Here is a 12088-nt window from a genome sequence, read left to right as displayed (position 1 = left end):
TGTGTGTGTGTGTGTGTGTGTGTGTGTGTGTGTGTGTGTGTGTGTGTGTGTGTGTGTGTGTGTGTGTGTGTGTGTGTGTGTCCTCTCTGGTTTCTTCTGTAATTTTCTCATATTTATGGATTTTTTGGGGGGGGGTTGTCTTTGTCTTGTCAGATGTAAAATGATCCATAATGACACCTGACTTATATTATATACATATGTATCATTAATATTCAGTCTATAAAGCGTTAATAAATGGTTTATAACACACTGTAATGTCATTGTTAGCAGGTGTTAGTGGTAAATGTATTAGTCAACTACTATAAATCCTCCTGTGGACGCTCATAACTGGAGGCTGCTGTATAAACAGATAATGAATGACAATAAATCACAGTTGTAATAATATAAAATATGTCTTCATAGGAGAAGTTTTTTTATGCATTAGAAAACAACATTTTTATACCAAATATTTACACATAAAACAAATGCACATTATAATAATGATAAATTGACAGAACCAAGTCATATTATCCTTCCTGCTGCTGCTGTGTTTCATTCTCTCGCTCTGCTCTACTGAACCTTCATGCGACATTGTTCTGTTTCACTGTGAACAAAAATCATTGAAATAAAACTAAAACAGAAGTCGAGTCAGTTTTAGTTTTTGCAGCCCAATATCACAAATCACAAATATGCCTCACAAACAGTCTGTACAGCAATACAACATCCTCCAGCTAAAGGAAAACTCCCTAAAAAGACCTCAGGAAGAGCAACAGAGGAAGGATCGCTCTCCTAGGACGGACGGACACGCAACATGCAACAGATGTTGTGTGCACAGAATAGACCAAGACAGCAAAATTACAGAAATACAGCAGCAAAATAACGCTGTGAATGAATAAAACGGTGAGCAGAAATACAGAAAAAAAGAACATTTACACTCAATTCCAATTCAGCACCAATCAGTTTTTATACATAATCAATACTTCTGGCTCTTCCTGTAGTAAACCACAGATATGGGACGCATCTCAGCCGCCATATTGGTCCAATGTTCTAGCAGCTCTGCAGTAGAGAATATTAGACTATTTGTGCTGCGTTTGTTCTAAAGAAAGAAACCAAAACCGAGAAACAAGGAATAATTTACACAAAATTCTGCTGTCACCAACATGTTGAATTTAATATGCTGTTAATCACTATCAGCAATGTTAAGTGGCTTTTAATCTTTGCAGCGGGACTTTCTATTGTGTGTTTATGAGTGAAGTGAATTTGTAGTTTCCATTTATTATCATTATTATTATTATTATTATTTATTGATAGCAAACGTTGATACAATCACATGCACACAGGAGCCAACCAGTGTCCAAACAAACCGATGATCTCCCTCAAAGAATAAACGCTAAACTCACATGAAATTAGGGCTAAATTTATATTGATCGTGTCTCTCAAACACAAACATGCAGCCCACAACTCTTTTCATCACAGCTGATTGATAATATTGTTTTATATATTCTTAATAAAGCTAAGTTAGATAAATAAAGCCAATCTTACAGAGCCTCTAAAGTCAAGTTACGGATCTTTTGCACACAAGATAATTACATTAATTACTATAAATTCATACTGTATATGTAAAACATTTAGCCCTTCATTAATGACTTATAATCATTTATAACTGCAGGACTGAGGACTTATCAGTGACTGTGACTAGAAAGCAAATATTTGTAATTTACAAAACCCAAGAACTTATTATAAATCTTCTTTTGGGTGAAGCTGGAAGACAAAATGCAAAACGCTGAGACTGCATTCACACTGTGCACCATCAGGATGTTTAGAGCCAAGCCAGGCTGACCAATCCAAAACCTTAATGATTATGAATCATTAAAAAGGGTAAATGTCTCACACTTTCTGATAAGTCATCAGGTATGCAGTTATAAATGATTATAAGTCATTAAAAAAAGGTTAGTGTTTCGCATTTTCTAAGTCATCAGGTCTGCTGTTATATTAAATAAGTACTTAATGAAAATAATTAAAATCTGCAGTTATAAATGTTAATAAATTGTTAATAAATGTATTGTCATCTGGATGCCCTGCAGCTCTTCCTTGCTTCCCTTATGTGCAAGAGCTGCAAGAATTTCATTGTATGATATTCCAAGGTGTCATGATACGACCGCTGTGTGCATCTGATGTTGGTGGTCTGCATGTAAGGGATGCATATGAATTTATATTAAATTATCCTGTGTGCAAGATAAAAAAGTATCACCATTCTGGACTTTAGAGGCTTCGTACAACAGGTGCGTAATCGCTGGGTGGGACAATTTATGAAACATGGAAATTTGTCCCCACCAATATTTGTAATTGACACAACATCAGACTCCCCAAGAAGCTGAAAGCAAGCTAATTTACTCCCTCGATATTCAGTGTTAAACCGTCTCCAAAATGCACTGGATGTGTATCATTCACAGTCTCAGCAACAGTGAAGCAGCTGTGAGCGCAGTGTCAAAGCTTTGGGTCCATCCTGTAGGTCCTGAGGGCCGCGACTGCTTCAGCCCCGCATATTTCTGGTCCTCAAAACTGGTATTTTAATGTAACAGAGCAGAACTTAATGTGGAGCATCGGAGGGAGGGGGGAGAAATATGGTGCTGCATATAACCAGACACATACAGGCCGTAGATGTATTACAGGCAGAACAGTTATTTTTACAGTGAGCGGAGCAGTTTCCAGTATTTCAAGCTTTTCTCCACATTTCAGCACAGAGATTGGTCCTTAATGAAAACTGCAGAGAGCACAAAAGCCTCATTTTGCGTGGCTTCAGTCAGCAGAGACGTGCACACACAATCATAAACCAACTTCCATGTATTTTAACATAATCCACTGAAATGTCCATCAAAATACAGCTATTAATGTGACTTAGGCAGGTCTGAAACATGTTAGATTAATGTCTGAATCTTATGATAAAGTTGTTGGCTGTGTGTCAGATTCTTTCCTTTGACTTGATTAAATACCTGCAGCATCACACTGCAGCAGAAACAATAAGTACATCTTTAGATTTAGAGTGATTTACGCACATTTACACACGTGGCACAGCAGCGGTAATTTCATTAGAACCGGATCGGTTAGGATCCGACGGTAATTAATGCTCTGTGCTCTGCTACACATATACACAGGTCAGCTGTTGCACACAGATTACAGATTTATATGGTGGAATTGTTTGTTGTAAATCAGCCTTTATGGATGAATCTTCAGCCTCATCAGAGCTGTTTTTATTTTAAGTAAAAGTCCAAGATAAGCCCACCACTCCATACCTACTTGGTCCCCCCCAACAACGTCTGACTGAAGATTTCACCCTTGCCATTTAATCTAAATTAGTGATTTCAGCAACATTAAACATCTCCAGCAAGTCTGTAAACATCAACATCTCACAGATTCATGCTGTTTATTCAGCACTGAGAGACTGTTAATAAACTGTGTGGGTGGCGGGTGGGTTTCCCAGCTAGCAGTGAAGGGTAGTTGGTTGATTGATTAATTGATTGATTGGTTTCAGGTGCCTACAGCAGGATGAAAACCCTCCACTGAATGTCACGTCAGTATGACATCATCAGGCACCGCCCTCGCCTCCCTCCCCCTCCTCTTTCATCATCATCATCATCACCAGGACTCGCTCTGGATTGGAGGAGCACCCTGTCAGTCATCCCTGTGGCCCCGCCTCCTGCTGTTCCTCTGGCTGGGGATCGGTGGACAGGTGTTCCAGGTGAGTGCGTCCCACCAGCACTTCCACCCCCACTCCATAAAGATCCCCGGTGACATCACGCTAGGTGGCCTGTTCCCCATCCACTCCCGCGGGCCCCACGGTCTGCCCTGCGGAGAGCTGAAAAAGGAGAAGGGTATCCACCGCATGGAGGCCATGTTGTACGCTCTGGACCAGATCAACAGCGACCCTGAGCTGCTGCCCAACATCACACTGGGCGCTCGCATCCTGGACACCTGCTCCAGAGACACCTACGCTCTGGAGCAGTCGCTCACCTTCGTCCAGGCCCTCATCCAGAAAGACATTTCGGACATCCGCTGCTCCAACGGAGAGCCGCCCATCATCCGCAAACCTGAGCGCGTGGTGGGAGTGATCGGAGCCTCGGCCAGCTCCGTGTCCATCATGGTGGCCAACATCCTGCGACTGTTCGAGGTAAAAACTGATTTAAACTCATCAATATACTGGGTAAAATACAGATAATATACATTAATATACAGATAATACACAGCTACAGCAGTACAAACAGCTCCGTGTCCATCATGGTGGCCAACATCCTGCGACTGTTCGAGGTAAACTCATCAATATACCTGTGAATATATCTAATGCCATAGACCTCCATTGTTGTCCAGAAACTATTAAAAACATGTCAGTGAGGCACATGACATGTTCCTTCATTATGAAGAGTTTGGTCACATTAGTTTGTTCAGAAACAGTGGTGGACTCAGGCTGTCTGAGGGTCAGAGGCGAAAACATACCCAAAACATTCATTGGGCCTCCATCAGCAGAGAACAACGACGCATGTTTAGTAAAAAGGCTAAATCCTCAATTAAGATTAATATGTTATAGGGTGACTCAGATTATACAAAAACAACACCTCTGTGCTAAAAAGGATTTGCTTTTTGGCAGACATCTCTGTAATACAATTTACAGGGAATGGGTAACGTTTTAAATGTTTATTTCTCAAACACATCTGTTGTAAAAACATGGAACTATTAAAATTTTGAGAATTAGCTGTTGGAGCAGTCTTGTCAGGGAATCAAGAAACAAGAATAGTGAAATAAAAGGAGAATTCTTTTGGCTATGAGTTTGTAAATGTTAATGACCTTGTTACGGTCAGTTGGGACGTCTCAATGCACAACAGCGGAAGATCAGGAAGCGTCTGTTTCTAAGCTGGGTCTTGATCAGCTTCAATTTGGAGAATGATCACTCGACTGATGCAGCTGTCACTGGCAGTGTAGCATATATTTTGAAGCGTTTTGTCGGCTTTGGGAAGACCGTGTCCACATCAGTTTCTTTAAGGCATGCAAGCGTTACTGGGACATTGCTGATAGGGAGAGCAGAGGAAGAGTGGAACATCTTAAATGCAGAGACAATACTGTCTTCCTCCATATCATAGACTTGGCAAACAGCCAAGTCTATGATGGGCAGATCTGTCATTTGTCATGCCTTTCCTGTTACTTGCGGTGGTAAAGGCATTGACATACAGCACTAGAACTGCACCAGTAGGACATGTTGTTACCTCGATTAAGGAAGTTGTTTCCATTCCTCAACCTTTGTTTGTCTGTTAGCAGTTTTGTCTTCCAGATTTCATGACAGGATACATTTTTAAAACTTTTTAACATGCCTAAGCAGAGGTTTAAGTTCAACTTTGCATCCCTCTACCACCAGAGTCCACCAGTGTTTAGAAACATCTCCAAAGACTAATAACAGTAATAAGATTGTAAGTCTCAGGAGAGAGAGAGGAACCACAGCCTGTTGACTTTATACTGAAGTTCTCTGAGAAATTTATAATGTAGAACAAAGTCAAGAGCTGGTGATATGTAGCACAACAAGCTAACGTCCCTGTACATGTGTTGCATCGGCCTTACAAGGAACTTCTCTCTTGGGATTTACAATCTTCTTGCTGTTTTAGTCTTTGGAGACGTTTCCAAACCATCTACGGTAATCACTCTCTTCAGGGAAGAAGGAACATGTCACCAAGTGCAGCGGTATGGCTCATGGATGTGTTTTTAATAGTTTTTGGACAACAACGGAGGTCTACGGCACAGAGGAATCAGATATATCAGGCTTTGGATTCACACACAATACTTATTAGTAGATCAGTTTATTGTTCGTTTGGCTCTGCACATGAAAAATACAGAAAATCACCAGATTTATTCTTTAAACCCAGTTTAACCAAACAGACGCTTCGGTTTACTTCTTCTAAATCAAATCGCAGGTTTCTTCTGATCAGTGGATCAGAGGAGGATCCCAAACAGCAGCTGATTCATAAGTCATACGTCATTTCAAGTATATTATTTGTGTTTATGTTGCTGTGAAAAAATCCTTTGAATTCAGCCTCAGAAAAAAACTTACTGAGCGAGAGCCTGACAGCCCGAACTCTGGGCAGACAGACAGACAGACAGACAGACAGGTAAACAGACAGTCTGGACGGTGGATTAATGTTAGAAACAGACAGTTTTCGTCTGGATGACTGCTGTTCTCTAATGAAAGCTTTTAATGAGGGTATGTGTGTGTGTGTGTGTGTGTGTTCAGTTCAGTTCAGCAGATTATTAGATTATTATAACTGCAGTTTGTTAAAATCATCAAACTAAAACGCACAGATGCATCATGGGAATATTTGACTAATAACTGATAACCGATCAATACCAAACCTTGATTGATAAATCCAGTGTTTCTTAGGGGTTCAAGTCAGAGCGGTGCGACTCTGACAAACTGACTGTCTGACAGAAACACAACATGTGATCAACGTGCAGATGTGTTGAAGAGTTACATAGCCTACATGTCACATGTCACATACAGGAAGTGGAGGGAGTGAGAGCAGACAGCAGAACAGCAGCGAGGACAAAGAAGAATGTTTCAGTGAAACGCCTGTTCAGACATATAACATGAGACGATAACATGCAGAGCTACAACAATCAGTCGATTTGAGTCATTTTTAGACCAAATTCTCTGATTGTGGCTTCTTAAACACACAATATGTCATTTCAGCCACTAGGGGTCTCAATCAAACAATAACAAAAGACGGAGTGTGATGACGGTGTGAAGTAGCAAGGGATCATGGGAGTTGTTGTCTTTGTTGTTAAATAACCAGCTTTACCGGGATAGGATTACTCCAGTGTTCATCATTCAGTTTTTACTTGAAGAGGTCTCCTCTTCTCCAGAACAAACGGACCCGGAGATTACAGGTAAAAATACTAATTAAAGCTGTTTCACCTAAAAAATCAGTGTTTCTCCGACGATGTACGGCGACGACCGGACGTCCGGTACAGGCTGTTAGCCGAGCTGCTGCTAACGTTTGCCCAGTTTATTTCTCTGATAACTTAAGATCCAGAAGTCCAATGACTAAAATCCTTCTTCCGGCTAAAATATATAGTTAAAAGCAACGTAAATTTATCATGAAAATGTGGCTTAAAACTGAATAAAAGTCAATTTATAGCAGTTTGTGTGCAACAACCACAACGCCGATGTATTATCTTGTATGTGTGTAAGTTACTCTTTGGTAGACGCCATTGTAGCGGACAAACACAGCGCCGCCGTATGCATCTTGTGCGTGTTTACTCTTTGGTAGAGGAGGTATGACGCCATCGACAGGCGACCAAATGAAACGGTCCGTTACTTTGATTAAATTACAGATTTCTCTGGTTTTGAAAATTGTTGGAAACATTTGGGATAATGTAAGTACACAACTCAACAACATATATAACATAGGTCTAGTTGTTTTTAGACATTTTAATGTGGAATAATTACATATTATACCTTTAAATGTGAAAATTTTCTGTTTTTTTTAGTCCTCTATGACAGTAAACATGACATTTTTCACCATTTTCTGACATTTTATAGACCAGACGACTAATCGATTAATCAAGAAAATAATCGACAGATTAATCGATAATGAAAATAATCATTAGTTGCAACTCTAATAACATGACTTCCTGTCTGGCTGAACTACAGCAGGATGTCAGAAAATTACTATAGAATTCATTAATTGTTAATAATTATGTGCAGTTTTGTTTAAAATCAAATTTGATTGATGGTGAGAAATCTCAGGAGTGAGATATTTTCACAGGCAGTACAGAACATGTGTGAACAGCAACAGTCAGTGTATATGAACAGAATATAGAAGAAGAAGCAGCTTCAGCAGCATCTTGATTTATTATGTTAGTGAGTCATCAGCTGATCACCAATCAGAGATCGTTTGGTAAAGACGCCTTAAAGGACGGGTTTCAAATCTGTATTAAAACAACAGTCAGGAGCCCAAATGAACATTAAACATGTTTTTCTTGCTCTAACCATCCCTCCTGTTCATACTGACCATTAGAAGATCCCTTCATAAAACACTTACAAAGTAAAGCCCCTTTCACACATGCAGTCGATCCCTAAAATGTTCAGGAACATTTCCTGCATGGGATCATGTGTAAATGGAAGCAGGTATCGATGTTCAGGGAAATCTGTACCGTTCCCCACCTCAAGACCTACTAACATTTCAGAGAAAATGCCGGTTCGGCTGCGTTGTGAATGAAAGCAGTAACACTGCAGAGACAAGCACATAAAGGGTTACATCTGTCTGATGAAAGATGCTTTCACGTGCAGCGAGTGAACCGATCACATGTCTCCACTGAATAGAGGAGACATTGCTATTTTTTGAATGTTTAAATATTCCAAATAAAATGTTCACACTCTTTTGTAAATATTTATTCACGTCACTTCGACGGTTTTGCTTTCATAAAGCCATACTGATTATTCAAAGCTCCGTCAGACGCTGATTATTCAAAATCTTGAATCTGACGGAGCTTTGAATAATCGATTATGTTTATTTGGGGAACAACTGAGTGCTCTGTTTATGAGAAAAACTGCATTTATGTCATATGTTGTCACATCTACTGATTAACACTCCAGCATCACAGGCAGAACTGAACTCATAGATTTTCCCTCCTTTTTTTAGTATGTATATATATAAGGTGACTCCAACGACTCATAACTCCACAGAGGTTAAATACCTGGGACTCCCCACCAGTCAGTTAGAACTGAAGACGCGAAATGTCTTCAATCCAGTTGCCCTTGATTCAACCGTCCTTGGATAACCGTGACCTGGATGACTGAGAACCTTCACAGAAACTGATCTGAATTTATTGGTCATTATTGTCATAAAACTACAGATTGAGTCCAACATAAGACACAAAGACATGACATGAAATACATTTTTATGTCACATAAAGAAGGTGTGAAGTCGACCAACAGAACAGTTTCCTCCACAGACTGAAGCCTCAGAGTCCTTCAGTGGTGGAAGAACTAATCAGATCCTTTACTTGAGTAAAAGTACCAATACAGCAATGTAAAAATACTCTACTATGGTTAAGTATCGCAGTAAAAGTACATAAGTATTATGAGCTTGATGTAGTTAAAGTATTGCAGTAAAAGTACATAAGTATTATGAGCTTGATGTAGTTAAAGTATTGCAGTAAAAGTAGTGGTTTGGTCCCTCTGACTGATATATTATTATATATGACATCATTAGATTATTAATAGTGAAGCATCAGTGTTAGAGCAGCATGTTACTGTTGTAGCTGCTGGAGGTGGAGCTAGTTTACACTACTTTATATACAGTTAGCTAGTTTAGTCCAGTGGTTCCCAACCTAGGGGTCGGGGCCCCTCCAAATGGTCAGCAGATAAATCTGAGGGGTCGTGAGATGATTAATGGGAGAGGAAAGAAGAAAAAACAAAGTTCTGATACACAAATCTGTTTTCAGTTTTTGGACTTTTTCTCTAATCTTTGATTTTTGCTGAAATATTGGATCATTTGAACATTTATTGAAATGAAAGCATGTGAGAAGTTTAGAGGGAAAAATCACTATTTGGTGGAGCTGTTAACAACTCATAGACATGTGAAATGTGACCCCGACTACACACTGCTTTTTGTAAGACGTCAAAAGACCAAAAAGGTTGGAAACTACTCAGATTTATCTGGTGACCTTTTGGAGGGACCCGAACTCTAGGTTGGGAACATCTGAGGGATGAAATTAGTACTTTTACTTTAATACTTTAAGTACATTTTGCTGCTAATACTTACTACTTTTACTTGCAATGGAGTATTTTTACTTTGCTGTATTGGTACTTTTACTGAAGTAAAGGATCTGAATACTTCATCCATCATTGTAAACGTGTGCCTGCATGTTTTCACAGTGTGTCAGCTGTTTAATTGTTCCTTCTTGTTTAATTCTCACTGGATTGAAGATGAATTATTTCATAAATCTGTAACGTCAGATAACATCACTGAATGAAGATGCTTCTTGATGAGGCAACAGGTCAAACAGGAGATGTTATTGGCTGCTGGAGGAGCCTGTTTGACCAATCAGGAGCTACAGTGTTTGATTCCACAGATGCTGCAGCTGCGTCAATAAGACTTTACATTAAAACTGATTTATTCATTCATCACACTTAGTTTTTATTAAAACATTTCTTCATAGAAATTGTTTTCGAAAGTCACTTTTTATTTAGTTTTAGTCCCTCTTTCGTCGTGACAAAAAGTATTTATATATAGTACAGATATTTATTTATTTATCAGTTTTTGTTGATGCTCCTCACAGCTGTCCAATCAGTGTGCACAGTGCGCGTTGCGTGATGGTTACGGACGCGATCAGACGCTGACAGATGAGCAGTTAGTTTGAATCAGCTGGAGGCTGAAACACAAAATCTTGTTTGTTTCGCTCCACTGAAGCGTTTCTCTGTCGGCACGGTAATGATGATGATGATGAAGATGACGGTCATAACGAGGTCTGCTTTTAAGAGCTCGTTAATGTGGAGTCCTTCATTAATCTGCACACACACACACACACACACACATGCACACGCACACACACACACACACACACACACACAGGGTTAATGTGATTGTTTTTGGGTTTATTGAAGCTCTGACACACATTCTGCTGTTACACAACCCTAATCCTCTCACTGTGTGTGTGTGTGTGTGTGTTTGTGTGTTAAGAGTATGACCAATCGGCTGTATGTTTGTCAGATTCTTTGACTGTAGTTCGGTTTAAATGAACTCAGGTGTGTTTACCAGGTGAGTTAGGTTTGTTCAGGCTGCTGAAGTCTGAGTTTGTGTTTTAATGAACTCTAGAAATGAGGTTTATATTCTACTAAACTGCAACAGTAAACTGCTGTAAACATAATGCTGCCTGAATTATGTTTTCTCTCAACACAATGAGAAAATTCTGTTAATTAATTTGTAAAGGTATTTAAGCAGTGGGCTTATTGGCCACGACACAGAGCATAATTCACGTATCAAGCAAGGAAAGAAGGAGGTAGAAGACGCCACAGCAACACTGCTGGATTTCATTGAGAAGATGCATGTAAACTTAAGCTTTGTTGATTTCCCGTCAGCTTTTAACTGCATGCAGCCCCATATTCTAGCTTGCAGGCTTTCTGAGATATCTGGCATTGACTTTGGTTGTATTTGGCTGGTCGACCTCCTGACAGTGAGTCACAGAGAACTTGTGTTAATGACACTTTGTCTGAGAGGCTGACGTGTTCTGCAGCATCACCTCAGAGGTGCGTTTTGTTGCTCTTGTTATTTGTGCTGCAATGAATCCCAGAGTATGTTTGAGTCAAGGTTCATAATCAGGTTAGCTGATGTTTCAGTGACCGTCAGCCTCCTGATGGACCATGAGGTGGGCTGGGACAGTTTCATCAAATGGTCTGATGACTCATACTTGCAACTCAGTGTCTCTAAGACAAAAGAGACACTTATCGACTTTCGCTGAAACCTTCCTGTCACGGCATGTGCTTTTGTCAATAAGTGGAGACAGTAAGCCGATACAGGTACTGGATGCCAAAACTGACTCCATCTGCAAAACGGCCAATCAGAGACTGTTTTTCTTGAGGGGTTTTAATATTCAAAGATCGCTCTTGAAAATGTTTTATTCATATTTTATTGAGTCAGTTTTAACTTTTGCAGCGATTTGTTGGTTTGGAAACCTCAGCATGGTTAAGAAGAATAGGCTGTGAAAGATTGTTTTTTCTTTGCCAAAAGACTGTTGGCACCAACTTAAATGATCTGGGCCATGTTTATCTAGTTAGAGCCACTCAGAGGGCAAAGGCCATCCTGGCGGACCTTCAACATCGTCTTCATGAAGAGTCTCCACTCCTGCCTTCCCTGGGAGGGTCAAATCAAAGAGATATCTGAAATCATTTGTTCTCTCAGCTGTTGGCTTCTTAAACAAGCTGTAGGTCTAGTAGTTATTACACACACACTTTAACAAAGGACTGATGGGCTCTTAGTCCTTGTAACTTTATTATAATGACATCTACTGTATGTTTATTGTATATATTTATGTCTTTCTGTTTATTTTTATGATGTGTATTGGTTGT

The 12088-nt window shown here is 39.7% G+C and overlaps 1 protein-coding gene across 8 annotated transcripts in view; it reads left to right on the top strand.

Moving 5' to 3' along the window:
* Positions 1–12088, top strand: part of grm6a (glutamate receptor, metabotropic 6a) — a 29788-nt gene that overhangs the window by 749 nt on the left and 16951 nt on the right. For 3 of the 8 annotated variants that reach the window (XM_042408665.1, XM_042408666.1, XM_042408667.1), the window contains exon 2: positions 3512–4147. In XM_042408665.1, coding sequence (XP_042264599.1) covers positions 3557–4147 — 591 coding nt within the window. In that variant the 5' untranslated portion in view covers positions 3512–3556. The other 5 variants (XM_042408670.1, XM_042408676.1, XM_042408673.1 and 2 more) reach the window with 5 other exon arrangements.

Source organism: Thunnus maccoyii, chromosome 4, assembly GCF_910596095.1.
Source record: "Thunnus maccoyii chromosome 4, fThuMac1.1, whole genome shotgun sequence".
NCBI lineage: Eukaryota > Metazoa > Chordata > Actinopteri > Scombriformes > Scombridae > Thunnus > Thunnus maccoyii.
Note: the sequence above shows the minus strand (reverse complement) of the source record. Positions and strands in the feature narration are given on the sequence as shown.